The following is a 27758-nucleotide window of genomic DNA, read 5'->3' on the forward strand; positions in this document are numbered from 1 at the left end:
TATAGCTCTACGGTCTTTTTAATGTCGAGTATCGAAATATTAACAGGTATGTTGTTTGTGAATAGACATATCGTGTTTTGGGAGAACGAAATGGGTGCTAGCAAAATGTCTGCGCCCGAATACACGAAGGAGTACTCGCTACAGAGCATCAATACTAACTGATTTATAGTTGGAAGTAATCCAAATGTTGCGTTTTATGCATGGCGATTACATGAAACACAGTCTTGTAACGTGTCGGTGGTAAACTCTAGAATTAAGGGAGATAGTATCAACTGGAGATCACCTGTGTTGGGGACTTCTACATTCAAGCCATATGAGATTTACCAAGACTTATCGCAAATCAGTCCTGGATCAAACAAATATGATATTGTATTCATCAGTTGTACGTCTTTGCAGGATTTTCAGACCGTCTGTGCAGATTTGGTGCCATTCTTACACAAGAAATCTGCCATAGTTGTAGAAAGCACCGGATATGTTAATTTGGAGCCATTTGTTCAACTCAGCTTTCCATCAATGAAAGACATTACTATTTGTTGTATTATGAACGAATCGGACGTCAGGCAAATAGATGGAGATAATTTTACCCATATTTTGAGAAACAACGATAACAGAATATATTTGGGAACGTCGTTGACAAATTCTAACATTTCATCTACCTCAAATCCAAGTTTTCAAAAAGTATATAAATTAATGCAATTAGTACAGCAAGATTCTTCAAATAGCATTTCATTATTGAAATCAATTGTCCCTAAAGAGTTCATGACTTACCAGTGGAAGCTTGCATTACCAAGAATTGTTTTCAATCCTTTATCTGTGATTTTTGAAGCCGAGGTTCCGGCAAATTTGTCCAACCAGATTTTATGCAAGCCACTTATTACTGGTATGATCAATGAAATATTCAAAATTATTAAAAAAATGGATTGTAAGCTAGTCAAGGGATCTGAAAATGAAAATAATTTGTTCAAAAACTGGTGTAGCAGTTTCCCTGAGGCTCCGAAGAATCAAAACTATTTGAACTCACCTCCTTTGTTCTATGAATTTTACAGGCAGTACGACTTAAATATTGATTTATTATTGTTGCAGCCCATATTACTAGCTGATGACCATGGTATTAGAACCCCTTATTTGGAGAATATTTATTCTACGATGTGCCAATATATTAAAATCAACGATGCTGATACGAATTCAATCTTTTTCACAAGAAAATCCAACTCTAATATGAATAAAGGAAAAGTGAATCAAATTAATGCGGATCATGAGTTTAAGTTAAATCAGTTGAATATTATTAGTAGTGACTTGGCAAGAATGGAATCTAATAAGAATCAATTAGATTCTTACTTAAGAGAAAAGGAAATTTTAAAGGGACAAGTTGGTGAAGATATCAATAAACAAGAATTGAATTTAAGGAAATTAAATATCAATGTGGATCATCAACAACAAAAGTTATCGCAAATTGAACAAAGACTTGAGCAGTTACAATTACAAGAACAAAAAATTGGCAATAACCAAATGAAGCTGATTCAACCCTCTGAACTAGAAGAACGTACTCTACCTCAAAGTGAAACAAACAGAACATTCAGAGATTCTGTTGCTCCAAATGATAATTTGGAAGATTTAGCAGATATAGCGTTGTATGGAGCCGCTTTAGGTAGCCCAGTTCCAAACCAGAATGCATCACATAATGGCGAGGCTGATATGAATGGAAGCAGCGTTCCAAACAGGGCTTTAAATATGAATGGTGGTAACGACCAGGTCCATAGTAATGGAAATGCTCATTCAAACGGTAACATTCAATTATTGAATGGTGATCTTCCTCAGCATTTGCATGAAAAAGAATTGGAATTACAGAAAAGAGAAAGGGTGCTTATTAACAGGGAGTTATCCTTACCTAATGATAATCAGATGAATGGATATTACGATAATGAACAGCATCGCCAACCACAACATCCTCAGCAACAACCACATCAGCAAACTCCTCCAGCTTTGCATCTCGACACGCAACAAAAGAATATGAATATGCCACCTAATCAACAACAATATTATAACCAAAGACAGTACAATAATAACCATGGTTACATGCCATCACCAATGGATCAACAACTTCCACATGGTTTACCATCTAATGGATTACCTCCAAATGCATTACCACCAAACTTGCGGGTCAATTCGATGAATTCAAATATGAATAGGTATAACATGCCACCGCCGCAGATGGTGAATGGAAATCCACATCAAGCAAATGGTTATGGAGGTAAAACACAAAGATTAAGTTCTTTCCCATCTTCTTCACATAATTATCAGGATTTACACCAACAACAGTATATGCAAAACCCACCTCAACAACAATACTATAACAATACGTATCAAAATGGGCCACCTGTTGATCCTGGTGTAGAATCAAGGTTTAAGGCGCAACCAAGAAAACTGAATCGTCGTTCTGCTTTCCCTCAAATGAATGGTGACTTGTCAGGATTAGATATGGGTGGTAGAGGCGGCATGCCTATGCCTGGTGGTACCAATCCTGCGGCCACAAAAGCTAATAAGCATAGATCAGCTATGCCAATGAATGCGAATGGTAACAGAACGAGTCCTCCACAGCATAAGAAATCTGCTAGTAACTATGCGATCCCACAAGGTCAAGGTCAAGGTCAAGGTCAAGGTCAAGGTCAAGGTCAAGGTCAAGGTCAAGGTCAGGCTCAGGCTCAGGCTCAGGCTCAGGCCCAGGCTCAGGCTCAAGGTCATGCTCAAGGTCATGCTCAGGCTCAGGGTACAAGAATCAATGTTCTTGGACAGGGTCAACCTTCCTCTGAACCCCAGCAGTATAACCATGCTCAGCCACAGCAACAATACTTGCAACTCCCTAATGGTTCAAATGCTTCTAGCAATTCGTCAAATTCAGTTAATACTAATGATACACCTCAAACTAATGATGAAGGTGTTCAAATACATGTTCCTATTGCAGATCCTAATACAAATGCTAAGCCATTAGGAGGTATTTCCAATCCAAATAAAGAGGTCGAGACGAAGAAAAAGAGAGGTTTATTCAGAAAGCACTGATATGTCGATGGCTATCGGTTTTTTGTTTATTTATTTTGATGATCTAATTCTATTTAAGAAACGATTTTTCTCGTTTAATTTACTCAAAAATTATATATATACTTAATAATTGTTTATATTATATATAATTGTCTTCTGTTATAATTTGCGTAGTTTGCAAAAATACCCTGTCAATTTTTATCGTGTCAAAAGTTTTTGATTTTCTTATTGAACGATCACTTTCAACATATTCTTATTACCACCAATCCAATCAATTGAATACATACCAGTGAAGATAATAACTATGGCTCCAAAGAGATTGTTTTATGAAGATGACGAAGTCATAATAACCAAACCAGGATTCAATGTAGAAATTTCTGATGATTTGAAAGAACAGGAATCTTCCCACGGAAACATTTCATTCATTAAAGGTATGGGAATTAGAACAGCCCCAGTTCTTGAAGAATATGTTAATAAGACTAGATTAATTTTACATGAGAAATTAAGCTACTACGGTGCTGAATTGGGCACTCAACAATCAGCTCTTTGCAACGAATACAGAACGATTAAGAATGAAGTTCAATCGTCAATTAAAGAACCTGTTTTGCCGAATTTAATTTATATTTTAACTTCATCATTGACCGGTTCAATTTTAGTTAATAAAAGATCATTACCACTTAGATTCATTACTCCAGTTATTTTTGGTGGAGTTGCATTCAATTATTTCATGCCTAGATCCTACAATGTTGTACAAGAAAAATTTACGACCTATGAGAAGGAAAATTTACCAGATGCTTACAAGAATCAAATCACTTTAGCTGAAAAGTATCAAGATTTCAAGAAGGGTTTATTTGAAGGATTAGACAATACAAGCACTCAGATTGAAAACTCAGTTCATGATGCCAGATTGTATTTGGCTGATATTTTTTCGGATAAGAAATAGATAATTTAATATATATTACTTGAACATATATAGTCTATAATTAATATTTGTCGTTTCAATTAAAACGTAAAATTTCAACCTACCACAATCTGATATGTAGTATATATCATTGCAACACCACCAATCACAACTAGAATACAATCCAAGCACCCCAACCAAAACCTCTTTCTATTTTCAGCTTGATTAAAAGTATCGCTGTATTTGCAACAACTCTTCAAATGTAAAATAGGGGGGTACATATAAACAAGTGGGATACATGCAAAACATCCTACAAAAGAAACAAATCTATCTAAGTTTTGACCACCCACCAAAGCCACTACAGCTGTGAGTAAGACAAAACCAAATCTAAAGAAATTCTTTAGCCATTTTACTCTTAATGAATATTTCCCAGTTTTTGTGAACAATTTCAGTTCTACTAATCTGATTGCTGGGAACAATTGCAATGGCGTCGAAAGTAAAATAGCAAATGCATATAACAATTGAACCATAATAACGAATGGAGAATCTTGCGGTAAATTTAATATGATCACTGTCTTCACATACTTACCAAAGGTGAGATAACCCAAAGAACCAATCCCAATGAAGATTGTCGAGATAGTTGCAATCACCAGAAACAATACCCTTGGAAAGTTATTCGGGTAGATCATTGATTCTTGAATGGGAATAATTAAGCCTATACCTTCAAACGCAAATATAGAGACACCTATGAATAAAGAAAAGCTTTCTTTATTGAAAAAGAATTCAATGTCCTTACCAAATGCCCCGTGGTTTAAAAACAATAGCTCATAAAAGCTGTAGTACAATATAGTCACCAATCCAATAAGAATAAATATGTTTGCCAACAATGCCAGTAATGATAATTTAGTTATATCTCTAATCAACGAAAGCGGCAAAAAAATGATCAATTGAATTAAAATAAAGTACATGATATGGATATCGCTAGTGTTAATACTAGTCACACTTCCAACAAAAGCTTTTAAATTCTCTGAAGTGAAAACAATATAAGCAGCAACAAATCCAATCTGAGAGATGATAATTGAAGTTAAAATCAATTGCTGCAACCATTTGCCATACAATTTTAGCCCAATATCACCAAAACTTGATACTTTAGTGGCTAATTTAGCGTGAATCAAAATCAAATAACACCAAAAGGATAATAATCCAAAGAACGCTAAAACAAGTGATGAGAACATTAAACCACCGTTTGAAAATGCTTTAGGTAAAAATAACACACCAGTGCCAATGAATGCCTTCAATAATAGGAAATAAGCCTTCTTATCAGTAGCAGTACCCTTTGCATTAATCTTTACAGATTCTTGATTAGGCAACAATAATGATTCTTCATCAATACTGTCATCAAAATTGGGTATATGTGCCTTATAATGACATGCTATTAAATCATTTTGATCCTCTAAATCTTCACCCGCAAAATGTCCATAAATACTCAAGAATTCAACGAAATTTTTGGTTAAAAAATTTGGATTCCTGGTTCTAAGGGTATTGTTCATAATAAATTGTCTTCTAAAACCACCAGGAACATTAAGCGAGCTAGCAGTCGACCCTCTTCTTCGGGTTTCCATTTCGGATGATGACAAACTACGAGAACGTTTTGGAGCTTTGGGCCTATATTCCTGATCCGCTATTTTATATAAATCTCTAGTAATATCACCTCCCTCCATTTGCAACGCATTCACTTTTTGATCTTTTAAATGCTTATGGACTTGCTTTATAATCTTAGGATCATCCATCCCTGTAGAGAAATCTGTTTCCACTCCATTCAGGGTTGGAATATCAGCAACCTCATTTCCACTATGGAACACTTCACTACCATTATATTTACTCGATGACTTAGACGATGAAGATTCTATACATTCATTATAATTTCTTGAAGAATCTTCTTTCAAAAACGGAGAATTAGCAGTAAACGAATGAGAGTGTATTCCATTTCTAATTGACGGCGAAGTAATTGGTGATTCCGAAATAGGTGATCTAGCTAGTTTAGCTATTGAGAGTCGCCTAGATGATGAGCCTGTCAGTTCTTGAATTTTTCTAGGCCCCGACATTAACCTCTCTACCGATTTGTTGCCTGAAATAGAATATATTAGAGAAAATACTTCGGTCGGGATCTTTTGTTGATAAGAAAATCGTTATCAACAATTTTCCTCGACATTCGCGGGCTTCAAAATATTTTTAAATCTATATTAAATATTTTAGCCATATATAAATTATGCATAACCTAGTTTAAAGGATGCTTCATGATGGCCTAACTCATGAGCTTTAAAGTACCAATGTTGAGGATTTCTATCACCTAGTCCAATTTCATTTAATTGAGCCATGGCAAAATATGCATCTGGTGAATTAAACTCTTTTATTGCTCTATCACACCACATGACAGCTTTTTCCGGATCAGGTGAAGGTATATATTTACTTAAGCCATCACTCCCTTTCAAATTCCATCTACTCAAACCCAACATTGCATCAGGGTGTCTCTTGAACAGTAATGGAGAACTAACTGCTTTCATATACCACTGAATAGATTTGCTTGGATTTTGTTGACGATTTAATTCTCCCTTTTCGTATACACTTCCCAATTTGACCTGAGCCAAGAGACAGTCAAGCTTGGCGGATTTGTTGCAATATGTTAATGCTTTTGCATAATTAACTGGTGCACGTTCAAGTGATTTGGAAATAAACTCATCCTCAGCATGTAAGTCACCAGGATAAATGCCTTCATATATTTTTCCTAGTTGATAAAATGTCAATCCGATAATCTCCTCCAATTCATCTCTATCCTCACCGGTTAATTCGACATCCTTCGAGCTAAGGTCTATATTTGAGAGCTCAACAAAATAATTGAAGAATTTGGTAGATCTTATCAGAGGAACATTTAAGTATAAAAGAGCCATTTTATAAATAGCTTGGTTATAACCTAGTTTGGCTGCCTCTTTATATCTACGTAATGCTTGATCAAATTGATCTGGGAACTCGTATTCAAATATCTCCCCTAATTTGTAGAGACTTTTAAAGTTATTTGGATTTAATTCCAAGGACTTTTCAAAGTATGAAATAGATTCCTGAATATCTTTTTCAATACCAAAATCTTGGTTATATGATGCTGCATAATCATGTTTCAACAAGCAACCATAAATGTAACAAACCTGTGAATGAATATTATCATTCTTCTTACCAACCTCATACTCCTTAATCAACTTGAGCAAATGATTGATTGATGACTTGAGGAATAAAGCCTTATTATGTTGGCTGAACTCTTGTGGTGCCGGCTCACCCTTAATATTTACAAAAGCATATAAGCGATAGTTAGTTGCATTGATTAACATCTTAATCCACTTCAATCGGTATTCCAATGATTTGTTACCCGATGCAATAACTTTACGTAATTCCACAAACTCTTCAACCTTCTTCTTAATTTTACTGTCATTTGTCCGAATCTGGGCGGGTTTATTTGAAGTATGCATTCCCATAACTGGCATAGACATTCTATTATTATTCATTGGTTGAGGTCCGTATGGTGGCATACCATTTCCTGCAAACATCATAGACTGTCTTTTTGATTCAGCTGTAGCGATACTTTGTCTTCGAGAATGAGCCATTGGTGGCACAACCCCCTGGTACTCAGTATTATAGGCCATCATTGGTTGATTAAATGGAATCGCATTTTGGTTAAAAGGCATACTTTCCATAGATGGCAATTGAGAATGTCCTAGGTATGGCATCATGTTTGCTTGTTGCTGATATGCTTGCGCTGTATTATTCATATTCAATAAATCATTCTGACTTGATATTGATGAATTTGGATTGAAAGATGAGCTTTTTCTTTCGTGTCTTTCTTTTCTCTTCCCCTTATTTTGTCTATTCTTTTCTTCTATATTAGAATTTCTCTCTTGTAGTTTCTTAGCAGGAGGTGGCGATTTGACCTTGAAATTATTAGATGCCTCGCTTCGTATTGAACCAAGTGAATTGTTTGATTCCAAGGATTCATGGCGAGACATTTCATGTGAAGGTTGCTGATATAATAGCTTGTTTTCGTTCCCAGTACCATATTCTTTTTCTTCCTCTTCTTGTTCTTCCTCTTCTTCTTCTTCTTCTACCTGACTGTCACCTTCGAAAAGAAATTTACTATAATCTGAAATATGTCTTTTTTCTGTCTTGTCATCAAGTGCCATATCCAGCAATCCAAAAGCAACAGACATGGTACTATCCTGACTTTGTGTTGGTTCATAAGCATCCTCATTATTCCTTAGACTCGTTTGTCCTTGTTGATCTTCGTTATAATCATCATTATAGTTCTGATATTCTTTTGGCTTGAAATTTAAATCTAACGAGGATACTCTCGCTGCTTTTGACTTTTCAGGAACCTTGGACTCTGATTCCAATATAGACAGAGGAACTGATGGATACCTATTTGACTTTATGGTGGACCTTCTTGAATTGGAAATTAGCTCATTACTTGTATCAGAAATTGAGTTCTGCCCACTTCTTCTTTTGTAATGAGTCAAAAAGTCGTTGTTATTATTATCGGAGTAGCTTGCAATTGAATTTCTTGAATGCAGCTCACGGTTCAAATGATTCGAGCCATATGAATAATAAGGCTCTTGTTGAGACGCCGATGAAATCTGGCCATTAGCCGTATTTATGTTTGAATATTGATGAGGATTCATTGGATATCCGTACATTGAACTTCTATTAGGCGTCATTTGTTGCTGTTGTTGTTGGGCAGCCAATGACGCGTAATATTGCATCCACTGTTCATAATAAGGATGCTGTTGCGCCCCATTAACATATGGGGTTGAGTATGATGCGTTTACATTATCATTCCTAATTGATTCTTCAGATGTATCTGTATATTCTTCTGAATCTGCTTCCAAATCTTCTTCTGAATAATCGTCTGAGTTATCCTCAGATTCGTTTACACCTGTACTCTCATTTTTGTCGTATTCATGTTGCGAAAGAATATTCAGCATATTTTGAGGTGCTTGAATCATTCCATCATTCATTAACATATTAGTAGTATTATGTTCCATTGAAGGTTTATTATTCGTCGGTGGTTGTGCTTGAGAGCTATGTTCTTGGGTTTTACGTGCTTGTCTTTTTTCGGAATACATCTGCTCGGTCGGCAAAGGAGAATGCTCCTCCATCTGTTGATTTTGATGTTGAACGATAGGAATTTCCTTCCGTGAAGATTGATTTATTTGCTGTGGGCTCGCATGACTATGTGAATACTTTTCATTGGAGCTAGGCTTAAAATAATCATTGTTAGCCTGGTTTACCTGCTGTGGGCTCACTGGGCTTTGTGAATACTGTTCATTGGACCTGGGTCTAAAATAAGCATTACCAGCCTGGTCAGGTTGTTGCATACGTATGTGGGCATCGTGATCCCTGTTTCGGATTTGAGCCGTATATGGATGACGTTGAACTTTAGAAACTGATCTAGGTTCTTTCTCTGGTGGAGTAGGTGGTTTCCGCTCATTCGACCGTCTAGCACCTTCTCTCAGACTTGCTTCCTTATTGGTAGGAGGTCCTGTTGCAAAGTTAAACTTCTCTCCTCCTATATTTGGGGTTAATGCAATAGGCATGTTTTTGACCCTTCGAGGTGCTCCATTATTCGCCTTGTTCATTGGAATGCCACTGGTCTCGTCGGACGAATTGGAAGTGTGTGAGCCTGTCAGCAGAAATTCACTCCCAGTTAGTGAAAACGATGAATTTTCACTAAGATTGGTTCTATGAGTCTTCGGCTTATTGAAATATGGATGTTTCTCCGGACTTAATTTCGATGATATGCCCATTCTATCAAGCAAATATCGCCTTGTTTTTACAACTCAGTATACCCTACCAATGATAATTACTGTGAAATGGATATTCAAACTAATTTAAACGTGTTTACGAAGTATAGCCCCTGCAATCAATGTTCAAAATAAAACTATTGTTAGAATTTTGTGTTCCAGTAAGAGATCAACCAGCTTAGTTTGACTCTTTTTTATCCTTTTTAGTACCACTTGATAATACTAGGCACCGAATTCAATCAATGTTCTCTCTAAAAAACGCTTCCGTTCTATTTTTACCCGAAAATCTTTAACTAAACTACGTAACCGCCGTTAACATCTTGATAATTGCAAAATCAATCTCCTTCCTAATTGCTCCATTTCATAAACAAACTGGAATTGAGATTAGTTACACAAAGATAAAAATAGGCGATGCAAAATGGAGACATTTTGAAATATATCTGCGACATTGTGTTCCTGATATCGCGACATTTTATGGATTGACCTCAAGGACTTCATATACATTACAAGATCGCTCTAATGCTAATATATACGACGCACTATTAGAGCAATGTTAAGCAGATATTGATCTCACCGGATGCTTAGCTTGTGGAACCTGACAAATCTCATTCCGTTATTAACCAATTAACAAGAGTCTCCGGGTTAAACGAGCCGTAGAAGAGTGCTTACAAATTCATGAAAAGCAAAATCACTTGTTTGCTTCCGGGAATTACAAATCAAGTCACGTGAAAAGCTCTAAAAGTTAGTATATAGCAGTTGAAAGGGAAGCCACTGATAAACTATGTCATATATTTATTATACAAATAGACGCAGACTAGATAAAAATGGTCAAAATCAACGCTAGTGCAATTACATATACTAAAGGAGGAGAAATTTCCAAGATATTGCTGGGTACAGGCTTTTCAATCGATACGGAAACCTTAGGACCTAAGCAAGTTGTGATTCAGGCATTGGCTACACCAATTAACCCATCAGATTTAAACCAGCTCGCTGGAACGTACGCGTCCAAACCTAATTTCACATCGGAGTTAGACACGCCAGTTCCTGTTGCGATTGGTGGTAACGAGGGGTTATATAAGGTAATTGAAGTTGGTTCGGATGTAACTAGCTACAAGAATGGGGATTGGGTTATTCCAAAAATGCCTAGTTTTGGTACATGGAGAACACACGCACTTGTCACTTTAGACAAACCAGAAAATCCTGATCCATTTATTAAGGTATCGTCTGAGGATGATAAATCAATTGATTTGACACAAGCAGCAACCGTTTCCATTAACCCAAGCACTGCGTATCAATTGATTGACCAATTCATAAAAGATTGGGACCCAAAGGGTAACGACTGGATTATTCAGAATGGAGGAAATTCCCAAGTTGGTAAGTTTGTGGTGCAAATTGCGAAGATCAGAAACATTAAAACCATCTCAGTCATTAGGGATGGTAAGCCTGATCAGGATCAAATTGTAAAAGAATTACTTGACTTGGGTGCTACAAAGGTCATCACTGATAAGGAAGCAGAGTCTGAAGAGTATATCAACAAAATTGTTCCTGGTTGGGTAAATGAGGGTAAGGTCATTTTAGCCTTAAACTGTGTTTGCGGTAAGAGTGGATCTGCATTAGTTTCACATTTAACTGGTAACCACTTGGCAGATTACAGGTCTCCTCATCTTGTAACCTACGGAGGCATGCTGGGTCAGCCATTGATGTATTCTAGTAGTGAGTCGCTATTCAAAAATGTAACTTCTAAAGCTTATTGGTTAACAGCTAATACCAAGCGTAATCCACAATCGAAGGTTGACACGGTGAAGAAAGTTCTTGCTTTGTATAAATCGGGTGATATAAAGCCTGTACCCTTCAATGGTAAGGAATTTAATATTAAATCTACAAGTGATGATTACATCAAGTTATTCTTAAAAGGTATTGCTGAATCTAAAACTGGAAAGCAGGTTATTGTATACAATTAGTAAAAGCGCTTAATATTAAATATTCGTGTTAAACTATTTAATTTCTCTAAAATAAGGCTGTAAAAATATATGCTTCGTATTCCCTTACTTAAGATGAATTCATTTCATTATCTCCATTTGAAACGAAATCTAACCAATTCCAGTTGGGACCTTGTTCAGACGGTTGATCAGCTAATATTTCATCGCCAATCCCTACTTCACCAACATGTTGCATATCATAAAACATACCTTGCGCATCAAAATTATAACCGTCGTTTGTTACACTATTGTCATTTGTATTACTGTTATTATTACGGTTCTCCTGTTCATTTACTCCAGTTTTAGATTTCCCATTACCAATAACAAAAGATTCAGATTGAAATAAATTCATATTCAATAACATATCAATTTCATCAATATTGTTACTAGTCGAATTTCTGTTCTGGGGCGGATTCATCTCTAAGCCCAGATGGTTATCATTCAGCATAGATGTATGTCTTCCGGGTGGATCCATTTCTAAAAACTGATCAATATTCATATCGTCATTTTGGTCTTGATTCGCTTGCCTCCGGGACTCGTCTTCCGCAGGATCCACATAATGATGATGATGATGATGAGATATCATGCTTGGACTTAGGTCGTATTTTGAGTTTCCTCCCATATTACTATTTGGCTTTGAGGATTCAGTCTTATTTGTCAGGGTAAGTGTATCATTCAGTACTGAAGATTTACGATCAGGTTGACTTAACGGCCGTAATACCCCATGCAATTTATAGAACAATCCACAAGCATTACATAGTAAGTCTCCCTTGTTAGATTTCCTCCAAAGTGGTGTTGTTTTCGTATTGCAGTTTGTGCATTGCAAGAATTTTGTATTCTTAGTCGACTTAGACAACTTTTCCGGTAACTTATAGTCATCTTTGAATGTAGATTCTAACGAGTTTATATACGAAGTAAGCAAATTTTCGTTCGACTTGTCTCCGGTTGATGGGTTCGCTGTGGATGCACTAGCTGACCTGTTACCACTGAAAAGCGATGAATCAGACGTCAAAGAATTGGTATATGGAGAATGCTTTTTATTTTCAAATAAGGTAGCCATACCACCCTCGCCTTCTTGTTCTTGACTCATTTTTCTTATTTGACTAATGTAATCAAATTCATCTGATTTGTCATTGGAGGATTTCTGGTCTTGTTTCTTGTCTTGAATATCACGGTCTTCCCGCTTTTTTTGTCTATCTAACGCTAGGATTTTCTTGTTTTGAATTCTCCATGCAATATTCGATATTCGTTTATTATGCGGCAAATAGTATTTATGTTGGTACATTTTGAATACATCCAACGATGAATCATCGTTATCTTCAATAAGCTCTGCAACATTTAGTGGTTTTTCGTTCTTCGCCTTGTATAAAATTTTCCTTTTCTGAGGTTGTACATGGCTGACAGGCTTATTTGCATCATTGACGCTGCCTAAGCTGCTTCTGCGGTTATATATATTTGGAATTTTCGATAATGTGGGTGTATGAGATATGGGTCCCATAATAGCTAATTAAATTACACCTCTCTAGCAACTCTCTAGCAACAATACAGAATCCTGTTCCTATTTCACTATGTCGTTCCAGAAATATCTTCTAATAACTTCCTGAGCAATATTTCCAACTCTCTTTAACTAATAAGTAAATACTATATTAATTTAATCTTCTTCAATATGCTAAATTATTGATAATAGATCGCTCATATCAGTGTCGTGCACGACCACTTAAAATTAGCTCTGGAAACCCACATCTCTACAATAGACCCAATCCCCATACCTACTACATTGTCTTCACCGATCCGAGTGATATTGCCACCTTTCGTAGTATACGGCATTCGACGGAAGTAGTGCTAGCGTTTAAGGCATTTAGGCGACAGTGAAGCCATCACGAAAAGTGGAGTCAAATATTAGACTGCTCAATTAGGTAATAAGTGCATTTTGATTAGTCATATGGTCAACTGGTGCACTCGTTCAGAGATGAGGACATAATTATACAATCAAAACCTTTTAAATAGGACAGACAATAAAGAGATAAAAGGATATTATAATGGCAGATAAGGTAAAAGACATAAATCAATATAATCAATTGAAATCTAAATATATCGGACTTGGAAATGCTGATATCACGAGGGAAGAATTTATGACAAATGTCAATCGGGATATATATTCATCGTTGGCACAACATGATAATATTTTATACTATAATTCTGTAATTATTAACGAGCCAATGGAATTATTGAGACAGAAGATGATTAAAAAGATGGCAAGCCCCATTCAGAACAATGCAAAAAAGCCTGAGAATTGAGTGTTCTTGAATGAAAATCATGATAATATTTATACTACAACTCTGTAATTATGAACGAGCCAATGGAATTTGATGACACAGAATGATCAAAAGATGACAACCCCTTTCTGAGAATTGAACGTTGAACAAAAGTCTAACTACATTTGATAATACCGGGCTATGTAAGTCTCTAGCATATATTATTGAAAGAAAATAATTACGCTTAGGTCATAAGAAATATACAAACTATAAAATGGAGAGTGTCCACATGGCTCCATGAAGAGACCAGCAAGACAAGGTTTTGCTCGAACGAGTTAAAAGCGTATAAAGCTAATTAGATAATAAAGGTGCAGCTTCAGAGTCCGTGATCCTAGTATCTTGCTTAACATAGTACGATCCGGCAACTGCTGCGGTCAAACTGAGTACCAATAAAATAGATGCAATAACAAATGCAAAGATCCATTGTAAAGCGAAGGCCTTTGTAAGCAATTGACCTAACCCCAAACCAAACATCAAAACTGAAGAACTGAGTCCAACGCCGTAATCATTGTAGAAGAGTATGAACATTGCTGGAACAATTAAGAAATCCCAGATCAAAACATTACAGACAACTCTACCCACAAACTTGTGAATATGGAACATAACAGCACCGTTCCAGAAAATAGCATAGAATAACCATGATAATGGTAAGGCGGTGGTTGGCAAGTGAATTAATATCCAATTGCTCAAAGGTTTGATACTGTAAGTTTTGTGACTGTAGTAGAGTGATAAAATATTGAAGAAGTTGATCAATAATACGATTTCACTCAAAATGAAATGTCTTCTAGCAAACAACATTGACCAAATAAATTGTGCAAAGTTGAAAATAGTGAAGTGCCATCCGACTAATTGTGAATACTCAACTCTTGCTCTAGCCAGTTCTTGGGCAGGAATAAAAATCTGACTAACAAAAATGATTTGAAGTAAGTATAATATACCCCAGTATATCAATGTAACTAATATGTTTGATGAAAAAGGTGTGTTGCTAACATTGAATGGACTGTCTGAATCAAAAGGAGATCTACCAACTAAATAACGCAAATTACCGTAGATTGATAATACCAACGAAACAATCGTAGTCACTTTATGAGTAATTAACTGCTCTGGTTGATTTATTGCCATCCTTGTATTAAGTTATAGTAATGTCTTCTAGAAATTTAGTATTAAAAAAATTTAGCAGAAAATAAGTTTATATATTTTTCTCATACATATGATTGCTCCCATACTCATACGTTTCAATGACTGCGAAAAATTTGGAACTTGCTTTTTACCTACAATAGAACTATATCTTTCATCATATACCATAAATTATAAACGCTAGCCTATATACTTTAATCCAATAAGATAAGAAACTTAGCATGTACCACGGTAAGATTTGGCATGCTTACGGTGTTGTTCATTGTTATCTTTCAAAATCTGTTGTTTAATTTCCTTAAGATCTTCACCCCCATTAGAAGCGATTGACAATAACATGCTGTAAATCATCTCGTTCTTCTCTGAAGATTGTTCTTTGGTAGAAAGATTCGTAATAGTATCAGTAGCATTAATTAATAATTCGATAGTCGAAACAATTTCGTTCATCAACTTGTCTAGCAAGTTTAATCCCAACGTATCACGAACAACAACTCTCAATATCTCGATATCTTGTTCATCTGGACTTAATTTATAATTTGGAATAATGTACCCCTTATTTCTTAACAACAAAGAAAGAATCGATTGGGGAATGTCCGGATACTTTTCTCGGATTTCCTTCGAGAATCTAAAGGCAACAACAGGTAAGCCAGGTTCATATTCCTCATTTACTACTGCCTTTTTGGAATGTTTGGAACTATCATTGTGTTCCCTTGTGAAGATCTTTGCTTGTCTTTCTTTATCAATTCCCTTATGAATAACTGAAAGACATTCGAAGTAACCTGATTCTTCCAAGAAATTGGATAATAATCTTGCATTCTGAATACATGAATTGAAAATTTTGGTGTATCCCTCTCTACCTAAAGTCAAGAAATTATAATATTGAAATAATACAGGGAACCCAGGTCTTGAGAAGTTGAAAGTAAATGTCTCTTCAACTCCACCTAAGTAATCTAATTTAAATCTGACATCATCAGGCAAGTACTTGTTGTCCTTCCAAATAATCCATCCTAAACCAGCCGAAGTTAAGCCAAATTTATGTCCCGATGTGTTGATGGAAATGACCCTATCGATCGAAAAATCCCATTTCAAATGAGGATAAACAAAAGGAGCAACAAAACCACCACTAGCACCATCAACATGAATCTTGACATCAATTCCTCTTTCTTTTTCAACTTCATCTAAAAGCTTGGAAATTTCTTCAACAGGCTCAAATGCACCAGTAAATGTTGAACCTAAAATTACAAAAATACCTATAGTATTCTCATCAATATTTTCCTTAATTTTGGTTGTGTCAATTAAGTGACCCGATTTTTCATTGATATGGATTATTCTATTTTCGACATCAAAGTAGCGGGCAAATTTCTCTAATGCAACTTGTGCACACGAAGCCATAAGAATATTTGGTTCTGCAATAGACTTACCATTTGCCTTTTGCCTAGCTTGCCAAGATTTCTTCATTGCCAACCCAGCCATCATAATGGCTTCAGACGAACCTGTAGTAGCACTACCAATGGAATTGATTACCTTCTTACCTGATTCCTTGTCAGTTGTACTTGGGGCATTCCACAAGTTACTCAAAATCGTAACACATCTACCTTGAATGTCGATCAATGACGGATATTCATCATTATCCGCCAAGTTCTTCGTAATATTCTCAGAAGCCAATCTCAATGGAATGTCATCAATATTCGTATTCACGAACGAAGCTAAATTCAATGTAGGAATCCCGTCCAAAGACAATTCCTCACTGATGTATTTATACACTAATTCGCTATTGGAACTTTTTTCAGGAATTTCATATTTTGGTACTGTAGCATTTGCGCTATATTTAAATATATACTCCTCGTGGTTATCTAAGACTGTCTTTTTGGTCTGTTTTAATAACTTGGATTCCAAATCTTCAGCGTTTATGTGTTTCGATAATGTCATTGTCAATTGAGTTGATATTCAATGATTCGAAAGATTAATATTTAACCTGGCAGATTCAGGAGTATTTATAGTTTACCTTGGCCACAATAATTTCCGGTAAGGTTGCTTTCGCCTAAAAAGGGCGTCCCTCGAATTCCGTAGTATTGTTTCGTTAAAGCCCCCTCTACTCCAACGATGCCGATATTTAATATTATAGCTCGTAATCCATTCGACACATGACATCGTACATGTTGACGTATCCAAGGCTTCAATAAACTAGTGTAATCGTGCAGGAGTTGTCGTTGGCATTCCAGCTGCTCCGAAATATTCACGCGGGATGTTCTGCAGGTTATCGCAGCTATTATGAAATCGTTTGCACACCACATCCTTAGTGCGACTTCATTACACTACATTTTGATGGTTTGTCGCTAAGTCAAAATATTATATAATTTCCCCTTGTCTAGCGTTAGAATTGAGCATAATAAAGTTGTTATGCCTTCATTCATCCTGTTAAATATGACTTTCCTTAAATCTTGATAAGGGCATAACCAAAACTTTTTTCGTAACGAGCGGTCATTTGATGGACCCTGTAAAAGTCCAATTATTCCCCAAATAAGCACTTTATTTAATTTTCTATACAATGAACCAGTCCTACAAGAGAAAATGGAGAGAATTATTGTCCAGTGTTATTAACTAGGATGAGCAATGACACTTTTGCTAATCATATTAAGAGACTTTTTTTGGAAGGGGGTGAGGATATTGAAAGATTCGACAAGAGTCTGAATCATAATGTCAGTCATACAGAAATAATATTTAAATTTTTTAATTTTAAATAAAAAGTCTTAGATCAATAAGATTCTTCGAAAGTTTAAGGGAATTTTGACGATCATCAAAATGAATGGAAAGAATTATTTATATTCTTATGTGCTATGCCGTTTATGCCGTTTACCGAGTATGAATCTTCAAGGATCCGATGGAAATTTACTAAACCCTGATAATCTTCATAGTACTAGTGCAAATTAGGTAACATACGAATGTCTAATTGGTCCTTTTTCAGATATCGAATTTGAATCATTCAAAAAGAAAATTCCGGAAGCCAGACTTGCAGCTAATTTGCAGACTATTTTGAAAACAGATATATTCTCGAGGTCTTTTAAGAAAATCAGAGAGACAATGTTGTAACGAAATTGCTTGGAGTTTGCTTTAAAGAAGACTATAAAATTGAATATTTGGCGTATTTGGATGTAATCGCTTAGAAAAAGAGATATCATTCAGGTACTATTGTATTAATGCATTCGAAGCATCCAAACAAAGCTCAGTCTCTTTCTGTTATTGAAATTGCACTCACAAGCGTTAACGAGATTAATGTTGGATGTGGATTCACGTTCAAACTTTTCAAAGTCAATAAGAAAGGTGTAGAGGCTTTGTTTAAGAAACCTATCAATGGCCACGACCAATTAATTGTAAAGGTATTCGATCCTGTCAAAGCGAAAAGGGATCATAAGAATTATAGGGCTGAACGAACAGATATGTTCAACACATGTCGCAAAGCGTATCTATGCGAGAAGCTGGCATACGAAATTTTATCAAGTAGCGGGTTGCTCAATAATGTTTAAGTTGAATGCGTATTTGGTAAATTCAATATAGAAAATTATGTAAAGTGTTTAATCAGGGAATTCCTAAGAAATATGAAGAGTCTAATGAATAAACAGATCAAGGCCACGTTGAGATTATGGAATTCCCAAGGAGAATAAGAGAGGTAGATAAGAGTCGCAATTATTTTGTTCGCTGCACTTTACCTCGTATACCATAGTTTAGGTGCACAAAGTATGCTATACTTTCCAGCCAGGTATAGCTGTTCAACCACACACTAAATGTGCAGATATGTCATCCTACCTTAGGCAGTACCGTAGCATGAGTACAGTGTATAATAGAATATACGGAGACTTATGTCTCGCATGCACATAATAGAACGCATAGGGCATACAGAACTAAACAAAATGCACAACAATTATAAACTACAGGAATAATTCAAGACATTAGTGAATTCAATCAATCATCGTCATAAAGAGCTAAATTTTGACTTTGATATACTGTTTGAGAAGAAGGTTACAGTTGTAATCAAGTCCTTTCAATCTTTAACGTCCATAAAATACCAGCTTGGCTTATAGGTATCTTGGGATTAGATTATTACGCCTGATACATACAGAGCAATACACGAGTAAGTATACATAATATGAGATTACGTACAGTAGATATTCAATATTTAGCGATATCATTATCCGTATATAAAGTAATAAAATTACTCATGCCTTAAATACGAGGAAAAATAAATATTTTAACGAGTACCAACATTCATCCAGCCAAAATCTTAACGGCAGAATTGCACGGCATCGAATGATAAATATTAACAATCATTCATATCCTCTAACAGTGTAATTAGCTTATTCGACGTCGTCGAATTTTTGACCTTCAATTAAGTCCGGGATGTCTTCTTCAGCACCTTCGGCACCGCCAGCATTCAATTCTGGGTTCTTACCAGCTTGAATTTGTTCAGCCAACTTTCTCAAGATTTCCAAGTTTTCAGCACCCAATTGAGGTAAGATTTGTGGGATCAATTGAGTAACATCCTTTTCTTGTGGGTAACCAGTCAAAGCAAAGGTGTTGTGTTGAGCAGCACCTTGGACACCGACTCTATTGAAGTGCAAAACCTTACCGTCTTCTTTGAAGAAGTTAGCTTCTTCAATACCTTCAATCTTTTGTGCCTTCAACTTTCCTAAAGCTTCGATCAATTTGGTGTCATCTTGTTCAGTCTTGACATTCTTCTTAGCCTTAACTCTTGAACCACCAACCTTCTTGGCAACAGAGGCCTTTTGTAACTTAGCTAACTTTTCTGGATCAACTGGCATATTTAATTCGTTTACTATAGCTTTGGATGTAAAATACTTCAAACTATTAGGAGGGCCTTGTGAAAAATCGTCGACGACTTCTCGTCGAGAGTCGAGTCGGTAGGTTCACGACCTTTTGCTTTGTGTCCCGTTCACTTTTTGGAAGTGGCTGCTGTCACATGATATGGTCCATACTGCTTGATACTATACCATCTTATCCTGCTATTGAAACTATATACCATAGGTAAGTATATGAGTTCACAATATAGAATAGTAGAATGTACATTATTCACCGAGGAATCAAGAAAGTGAATGAATTTCTACCTGTTACAAATCACTGGCTAATTTTGTTCGCTTCGATCCCAGTGGCCTTATCAACGGGAACAATCTTCGTTTATTCGGTTTACAGTACAGAATTAGCGCAACGATGCCAGTTAGATGCTTCGCAGACAGGAAGTTTGAACATAAGTGCTACGATTGGAACGGCATTTGGGGGGTTATTAGGAGGGCTAATCACAGATACTTATGGAACACAGTTGCCTATACTTGTTAGTTGTGTCAGTATTTCGCTCGGGTATAAATGGTTGTATGATTCGTACAGACTGGGACCAAATAGTAATATGGTTTTGTTGCTTTTTTCCATGTTTTTGGTGGGGGTTGGGTCTGTATCTGGATATTTCAGTGCAATTAAGGCGGTGACGTTAAATTTTCCTAATTACAAAAGTTCTGCTCAGAGCGTAACCATTGCATCCTTTGCGATTTCGAGTTTGTTGTTTCTGTTCATCTCTTCTAGGGTTTTAAAAGGGGATATAGGGGCCTTTTTGTATTTCATGCATGTTGCGTGTGGCTTGCTAATCATGTTAGGATTTCTATTCATTAGAGTGGATGGGCATTTTGACGATAAAAAACAGTACCATGAAGGCCAGGTAGAATGTGATGAAATGACTGGGTTGCTAATCTCGAACCAATCAGAATGTGAAGATAATTCCGATTATTTGGAGGACAATAAAGATTTAAAATCTATGTCGTTGAAGAAGTCATTAGTGCATCCCATATTTTGGTATCACTATTTTATACTCTCGCTCATTCAAGGCTTCGGTCAAATGTATATCTATTCTATTGGATTCATTTTAAAGGCTATACATTATTATTACGATAATGAAGTATCACAAAAATCTGGCACTTCTTCATTACAATCACACCAAGCCTTACATGTTTCCTTGATTGCAATAAGCTCCTTCATTGGCAGATTATCATCGGGACCTCAATCCGACTTTTTAGTTAGAAAACTTCATTGTCAAAGGCATTGGATTTTGATCCTAGGATTATCCTTGATGTTTGCTGGCCATTCCATAAACTGTATTGACTTGACTTACCTTTGTTCTGATTTACGTCGGGCTAACAAAATACTACTGTTGGCCTCTTGTATTATTGGATATGCTTACGGGTTTAGCTTCACTTGCTATCCTGCGATAATTTCGGATTTATTTAATATGCGTAACTATAGTTTCCTTTGGGGCACTATGTATACGAGTACTACATTTGGTCTAGCTTTAATGACGACTATATTTGGTTACTATTACGATTTAAATAGTACCGAATGGGATCATCATGTTGAAAAATATGTTTGCGACAAAGGATCAGGCTGCTATAAATCAACTTTTCAGATAACATCAGGGTTATGTGTATTCACAGCTATATTGGTTTTGGGTTATATTTATACAAAGAGGTCTAATAAGCCACCTATTACACTATAATTAGAATGTATAGATTATAGAGAGAATTTATCTGATTTTATTTTGCATCTTTAAGTATCACGTGAATTGAATTGTAAAATAAGAGAATATTCATCTCTAGAAGGAGCCCTTCTATTTAGAGATAATTATGAGTAAGAGACCAATATCTGTGGAGGAGCTCATTGGTAAGTCACAATCGGCGGAAGTGATATCAAAGCCAAAATTTTTGTCTAAGCTGGAGAGGCAAAAATTAAGTCTACAGAGAAACCAAGAGATACAAGATAAAAAGCGTCAACAATCAACCGTTAATAATGGGGCTAAAAAGAGATATAATAATTCCATAGAGGATAATCCTGAACCGAAAAAGATAAATAAAAAGTTAAAAAAAGGTAGGAACTTCAACTTTGACTGGGATGAAGAGGAGGATACATCTAATAATTATCAACCACTAGTTCGATACGATAATAGAACTAACCCACCTGATCTTGGACTTTCTGACATGCATTGGTCCGAAAAGCAAATAGATGATATGACAACTCGGGATTGGAGAATATTTAAAGAAGACTATAATATAACCTCTAAAGGGGGTGATATTGAAAACCCATTGAGGTGTTGGGCTGAATCCAAATTGCCTGCAAAATTGTTAAACATTCTAATTAAAAACTTGGGTTACGATAGCCCTACTCCAATACAAAGGGCATCTATACCGTTAGCATTAAATGGAAGAGATATTGTCGGTATAGCGGAAACTGGTTCTGGTAAAACGTTAGCATTTTTGTTACCATTATTTTCGTATATTCTATCTGTTGATTCTAACTACTTATTATATGAACATCAACAAGAATCGAATTTTAATAAACCTCTAGGATTAATTTTGGCTCCAACCAGAGAACTAGCGCTACAAATCACGAAAGAAGCAAAACTATTTGGAGATAAACTTAATTTGAATGTTGTCACCATAATTGGGGGTCATCAATATGAGGAAACGGTACATAGTGTTCGTAATGGTGTTCATATAGTAGTTGCCACACCTGGTAGACTAATTGATTCATTAGAACGTGGAATTATTAACTTAAGTAATTGTTACTTCTTTACCATGGATGAGGCTGATAAAATGATCGATATGGGATTTGAAAAGTCTTTACAATCTATATTGAATTACTTACCAGCGAGTGAAAAACTTGAAACTACTATCGATGGAAAGATCTTCAATATTAAGAAAAGGATAACACTAATGTTTACGGCTACCATTTCTCCCCCAATTGAAAAAATTACCAAAAACTATCTAATGAAACCAGGATATTTGTTCATCGGAAATGTGGGTGAAGCTGTTGATAATATTAACCAGCAATTCGAATATTTTGGCGCTCGTCAATCATCTGATGAAATTTTAGACCCTAAGAAATTGGATAAATTATTTAGTATATTGAGATTTCACAAGGATGAGAATAGAAACTATTCTATAATCATATTTGCGAATTTCAAGAAAGCCTGTGAAGAATTAGCGTATGAACTAAGTAGGAAGGGGTTTTCTGACAACACAGTGATTCATGGATCCAAGTCTCAAGAGGCCCGTGAACGTGCGATTGATAGCTTTCGTGAAGGTAAAGATAAAATATTGATTGCAACGGATGTTGCTGCAAGAGGTATTGATATACCTAATGTCTCATTAGTAGTCAATTATCAAATGACTAAAAAATTTGATGAGTATATTCATAGAATTGGTAGAACAGGACGTGCAGGTAATAAGGGCACAAGTTGTACATTTATTGATGATGGAGATTCTGAGGTATTTCTAGATTTAAAAAAATTTTTAAATAAAGGCAAGAAAAAATGTCCTGAATGGTTATTAAAACATTCTTCTACACAATCACAAATATTGCGAGATTAAATATTGTACATTATATAAAATAATTTATTCTTCATCACTACTTGAATATCCTAACATTGTAGGTAAATTCTCTTTAGGTTGAGGTTTATCTATTTTTCGTTTCTTGGATTGAAATTGTTTAAGTGCATTTAATGAAGAATTGTTGAACAAGCCTGATGACGTCTCCAGAGATGGTAATGCCTTTATTTCCGAAGACGATTCAGTTTCTTCAATTTCATCAGGGACCTCTACTGTAACTTTTTTTGTCTTTCTTTCAGTTTGTGAAACCAGGTCTAATAAATTTTTTACTGTATTAACGGTTACCTCTTCTAACCTTCTCTTCTCTTGTCTCTGTGCTTCAGGATTTGGATCTTCATTCGCCCACCTTATATTGAGGACTTCATTCCCATCTAGGGATTGATTCTGCATGGCTTCTTTAGCAAACTGTGCTTCATTCTCGGTACGAAATGTAACAAATGCACAGGCTTTACTATGAAGCACCCGAATTTTATCAATCGATCCAAATTCCTGAAAATGCTTGGTTAGCGTATTCTCCATTTTATCATCCATGTGAAGTCCTCCTATATATAAGGTTCTATTCAGTTTACTGAACGACCCTACTCCATTCATATCATCTTTATAATCGCTGGTTTTGTCTCTTCCAAAACAATCTTGCGTAGGAATGAAATAATCTGTGTCGCTTGGTAATCTATGGTAATATGAGCATTTTTTGCCCAAATAACAACATCCTCGAGCAAAAAATAGACATAAAGGAGCATTAGACGGAGCTTTCGTATAACCTGAATCTTTTTTGATATTTACTCTGAACTTCAGCTTCGTGTAATTCTTGGTTGAACTATCTCCTCCTGACCACTTCAAGAACCATATATTGAATACATTTCCAGTTTGTGGTGGTCTATCATCGTCAGGTATAGATTCAGGGTCAACTTGGAGTCTGGCGGGTTTGCCTTTCTTTGATTTTGAGACTATAGTGGTGTCTGGAGGCATATTCCGTGTATTATCTATATGACAATCGTATTCACCTAATGGCTCTCTATAGCTCATCCATGTACTACAAAACTTTCCACGTGATCGAACTGTTATACTTTGCTGCGAAATATAAAAGAATTATAATATTTATTAGTTCGTAAAATACATATAAAATAGCAGTTTAACTTTTAAAGTCATAGAAAATCATTAAATTAATCAGATATCAGAAGTCAAAAGTACCTTACATGACATTGAAAAGGAAACTGAAACCAACAATACCGGCAACAGCAGCAGCCTTCTTCCAAGCACCTAAGTCAACGTGGGACAAAGCAGATGAGTCAGAAGAGGAGGAGGAGTCAGATCCAGATCCGGAGCTTGAGCTAGAGCCTGAACCAGAACCAGAGCCACTAGAGGCACTAGATCCTGAGCCGGAGCCTGAACCAGAAGAACCAGAGGCACTAGAGCCACCGGATCCAGAAGAACCAGAAGCCATAGAACCACCAGAGCCAGAACCAGAAGAGCCAGAGGCACTAGAGCCACCGGATCCAGAAGAACCAGAAGCCATAGAACCACCAGAGCCAGAAGAACCGGAAGCTAAGGCGCCACCTGCACCAGAAGAGCCAGAAGCTAAGGCGCCACCTGCACCAGAAGAGCCAGAAGCTAAGGCACCACCTGCACCAGAAGAGGCAGAGGCTAAGGCACCACCTGCACCAGAAGTGGCAGATTCCAAACCGGATTGAGCAGCACCGGCAGCACCAGAAGTTGCACTACCTAAAATAGAGTCGGCACCACCACCAATAGCAGAGCTGAGGCTATCGCCAGAACCACCAACAGCGGAGGTGACACTGCTTCCAGAACCACCAACAGCGGAGGCAACAGAGTCACCGGCACTACCAGCAGCACTTTGAACGTCACTGACAGCGAATTGTAAAGCGTTGATACCCATTATGTTATATTAATATGTTTTGTCTATTGTAATTAATTTGTATAATATCACTTGATATATGAAATACTAACGATAAAAATTTGCCCATTCATTGGGAATTACCATTCCTTATATACTTTTGCATGTATAGCCTATTATTTGCTACACGGCTGTTAACTTGATTCAACCAGCTTTGTGTTTATGAATCATGAACATTTCCACATTATCCCCCTAATGTCCCTATTATGTTACGTCAGGGTACCTAGTACCTGACTTTCTGCATAGTAACTACACTTCCCAAAAGGTCATAATGGTTTCCTCCAGTTAGTGGCTATAATTCCATGCACTATTGTTCTTTAGATTTTACAGGGGTCATAATCTATTGTTCCAGTCACGTGTATTTAGCTATCGGTTTAAAGTTCAAAGGCCAGTTAGGATTCTACGCCATGTTAGTTGTACAATTGAAACGTAATAGCCTCTATTTACGTCGCTTCTAATTAAAGACCTTTCCAGATTGTTCCATTTCGCTATGCTGCGTTTTGAGTCTTTCCGATGCTTGAAATGTACTAGCTAAATATTGAATTATCTGGATTCGTATGAACATTCGTGGCCAATTATTTCTATCAAACTTGGCACCACTTATTCACTCTGGCACAATTGATACCTTCAGCATGATATTGCTTGAATTCTCCAAAAGCATATGACTGGCTTATTGTTATGTAATCATATTGCGATTCCAATCTTTGTGGAGTATCGGATTCCGATTCCTACATTTGACAGTTCTCGGTTGCACCGCGAATCGGAAGCAGCTACTTGTAGTATATAGTCATGTTTCAAGTGAAAAATTACACAAAGATCAAAACAACCCGAAATCGCAGCAATTAAGATCCAGGTTACCCCAAGCATACAGAATCGACTGGAGAAATAGAGTGTATTAGCAGATACGTCTTGTTCTAAACGTTTGTTTGCATCCTGGTCTGGATTATTTTACGAAGAAATTAGCTGTTTGTAATACAGTGTAAAACGCGTAGCATGCAAGCCATTTCAGAAGTTATTGTAGGTGGTGAGCGTGAATAGCAGATCCAGAATCACCAAGAAATTGGAGTTTAGCGTGGTTGAATAGCGCGTTCGTTTATTGAGCTCGGCAGAAAGTAGATTTTGTGAATGTCATAAGGATCATGCATATGGAGAATAGAGTTGACCGCAATATTCAAAATGAAAATTTGGTATGTTGCTATATTGCTTTTGAATTGGAAAGAGCTAATGTTGTGCACTATTAATAATAAGAGTTTTAGGCGAAAAACAGTTGATGGGCTGCACTTGCGGCAGATGCAAAAGGTCATCTAAATTAGACTTTTATAGATGTAGACATTTAAATTTTAGAATTAAAAGCCTTGCAATACAATAGCGGCACAATTAGAACGAATATTTCTCTATTTTGCTTCTCTTGCTTCTTTTGCTTCTCCCTGTTTATATTTGACCTGGAAAGGATTGGAACGGACATAATTAATTATTGTGAATTGTTAACTAGTAAGTTAAATTTGCAGAAATTATTGCAAAATTATATGAAATTTGCACTTTTTGCAACATTTCGAGATTGTGTGGTAGAAAGAATAGATGAACGAAGAATGCAAGTAATTGTTTTGAAGACCTGTTTTATCCAAGACAAGGAAAGAATACCATTAAATTGTCTAAAACTCTCAGGCACATTATTTTGTCTATTATTAAGATAATAATATATGTGGGCTATATCTATTCCCCCGTCCGTCAAGAAAAGATTTGCATTTTCAGAAGCTATGCCAGTGATTTTCAATTTTCCCTTAAATTTTATAGCACAAGAATCGAAAAAAGTCACCACACCACTATTTCCTTGTATAATAAGTGTTGGAATGATAATTTGCGTACAACCTCACTTAACTCAAAATCAGCGAGTACATGAATATCTTTCCCTTAATGGAAAATTAAATTGACCATGATTAACAACCTCTGAATTCTTTTAGTTGACATTAACAAATTGTATACTTTAAATGGATGTTAGAAATGTCGTTTAGTATCAAAGCTAAGTGAAAATTCTGCCATGGGAGGAATGCACTCACAATCTCAGTCATATCATTGTGAATGGGGAATTGAAAAATGGACGATGAGGTTGTGTTGTTATAATAATTGGCTCAGGGCCACTGTTTAGAAACCATGAATTTGATTAAGCTATAACTCTACTTGGTGACTAGAGGCC

The 27758-nt window shown here is 36.1% G+C and overlaps 14 protein-coding genes across 14 annotated transcripts; 7 read left to right on the plus strand and 7 right to left on the minus strand. All coding sequences in view use genetic code 12, as the record gives it.

Annotated features, from left to right (window-relative positions):
* Positions 1–21: 21 nt before the first annotated feature.
* Positions 22–3057, plus strand: DEHA2F10274g (DEHA2F10274p; the record flags this gene model as incomplete). The annotated part of the gene is made up of 2 exons (XM_460811.2): positions 22–46; positions 170–3057. The coding sequence occupies 2 exons, from the start codon at positions 22–24 to the stop codon at positions 3055–3057; spliced, it is 2913 nt and encodes a 970-aa protein (XP_460811.2).
* Positions 3058–3340: 283 nt separating this feature from the next.
* On the plus strand, positions 3341–3979 carry DEHA2F10296g (DEHA2F10296p; the record flags this gene model as incomplete). The annotated part of the gene is made up of 1 exon (XM_460812.1): positions 3341–3979. The coding sequence occupies one exon, from the start codon at positions 3341–3343 to the stop codon at positions 3977–3979; it is 639 nt and encodes a 212-aa protein (XP_460812.1).
* Positions 3980–4053: 74 nt separating this feature from the next.
* DEHA2F10318g (DEHA2F10318p) lies at positions 4054–6042 on the minus strand (the record flags this gene model as incomplete). Its single annotated transcript, XM_002770740.1, has 1 exon — positions 4054–6042. The coding sequence occupies one exon, from the start codon at positions 6040–6042 to the stop codon at positions 4054–4056; it is 1989 nt and encodes a 662-aa protein (XP_002770786.1).
* A 162-nt stretch (positions 6043–6204) lies between these two features.
* DEHA2F10340g (DEHA2F10340p) lies at positions 6205–9783 on the minus strand (the record flags this gene model as incomplete). The annotated part of the gene is made up of 1 exon (XM_002770741.1): positions 6205–9783. One exon carries the CDS (start codon positions 9781–9783, stop codon positions 6205–6207), a length of 3579 nt encoding a protein of 1192 aa, XP_002770787.1.
* Positions 9784–10604: 821 nt separating this feature from the next.
* DEHA2F10362g (DEHA2F10362p) lies at positions 10605–11741 on the plus strand (the record flags this gene model as incomplete). Its single annotated transcript, XM_002770742.1, has 1 exon — positions 10605–11741. The coding sequence occupies one exon, from the start codon at positions 10605–10607 to the stop codon at positions 11739–11741; it is 1137 nt and encodes a 378-aa protein (XP_002770788.1).
* An 88-nt stretch (positions 11742–11829) lies between these two features.
* Positions 11830–13257, minus strand: DEHA2F10384g (DEHA2F10384p; the record flags this gene model as incomplete). The annotated part of the gene is made up of 1 exon (XM_002770743.1): positions 11830–13257. The coding sequence occupies one exon, from the start codon at positions 13255–13257 to the stop codon at positions 11830–11832; it is 1428 nt and encodes a 475-aa protein (XP_002770789.1).
* Positions 13258–13798: 541 nt separating this feature from the next.
* Positions 13799–14056, plus strand: DEHA2F10406g (DEHA2F10406p; the record flags this gene model as incomplete). Its single annotated transcript, XM_460817.1, has 1 exon — positions 13799–14056. The coding sequence occupies one exon, from the start codon at positions 13799–13801 to the stop codon at positions 14054–14056; it is 258 nt and encodes an 85-aa protein (XP_460817.1).
* Positions 14057–14365: 309 nt separating this feature from the next.
* DEHA2F10428g (DEHA2F10428p) lies at positions 14366–15196 on the minus strand (the record flags this gene model as incomplete). Its single annotated transcript, XM_460818.1, has 1 exon — positions 14366–15196. The coding sequence occupies one exon, from the start codon at positions 15194–15196 to the stop codon at positions 14366–14368; it is 831 nt and encodes a 276-aa protein (XP_460818.2).
* A 231-nt stretch (positions 15197–15427) lies between these two features.
* DEHA2F10450g (DEHA2F10450p) lies at positions 15428–17137 on the minus strand (the record flags this gene model as incomplete). The annotated part of the gene is made up of 1 exon (XM_002770744.1): positions 15428–17137. One exon carries the CDS (start codon positions 17135–17137, stop codon positions 15428–15430), a length of 1710 nt encoding a protein of 569 aa, XP_002770790.1.
* A 1268-nt stretch (positions 17138–18405) lies between these two features.
* Positions 18406–18732, plus strand: DEHA2F10472g (DEHA2F10472p; the record flags this gene model as incomplete). The annotated part of the gene is made up of 1 exon (XM_460819.1): positions 18406–18732. One exon carries the CDS (start codon positions 18406–18408, stop codon positions 18730–18732), a length of 327 nt encoding a protein of 108 aa, XP_460819.2.
* An 828-nt stretch (positions 18733–19560) lies between these two features.
* DEHA2F10494g (DEHA2F10494p) lies at positions 19561–20025 on the minus strand (the record flags this gene model as incomplete). The annotated part of the gene is made up of 1 exon (XM_460820.1): positions 19561–20025. The coding sequence occupies one exon, from the start codon at positions 20023–20025 to the stop codon at positions 19561–19563; it is 465 nt and encodes a 154-aa protein (XP_460820.1).
* A 257-nt stretch (positions 20026–20282) lies between these two features.
* Positions 20283–21761, plus strand: DEHA2F10516g (DEHA2F10516p; the record flags this gene model as incomplete). Its single annotated transcript, XM_460821.1, has 1 exon — positions 20283–21761. One exon carries the CDS (start codon positions 20283–20285, stop codon positions 21759–21761), a length of 1479 nt encoding a protein of 492 aa, XP_460821.2.
* A 127-nt stretch (positions 21762–21888) lies between these two features.
* Positions 21889–23631, plus strand: DEHA2F10538g (DEHA2F10538p; the record flags this gene model as incomplete). Its single annotated transcript, XM_460822.1, has 1 exon — positions 21889–23631. One exon carries the CDS (start codon positions 21889–21891, stop codon positions 23629–23631), a length of 1743 nt encoding a protein of 580 aa, XP_460822.2.
* Positions 23632–23655: 24 nt separating this feature from the next.
* DEHA2F10560g (DEHA2F10560p) lies at positions 23656–24675 on the minus strand (the record flags this gene model as incomplete). The annotated part of the gene is made up of 1 exon (XM_460823.1): positions 23656–24675. The coding sequence occupies one exon, from the start codon at positions 24673–24675 to the stop codon at positions 23656–23658; it is 1020 nt and encodes a 339-aa protein (XP_460823.2).
* Positions 24676–27758: the final 3083 nt, after the last annotated feature.

Source organism: Debaryomyces hansenii (genome assembly GCF_000006445.2).
Source record: "Debaryomyces hansenii CBS767 chromosome F complete sequence".
Classification (NCBI taxonomy): Eukaryota; Fungi; Ascomycota; class Pichiomycetes; order Serinales; family Debaryomycetaceae; genus Debaryomyces; species Debaryomyces hansenii.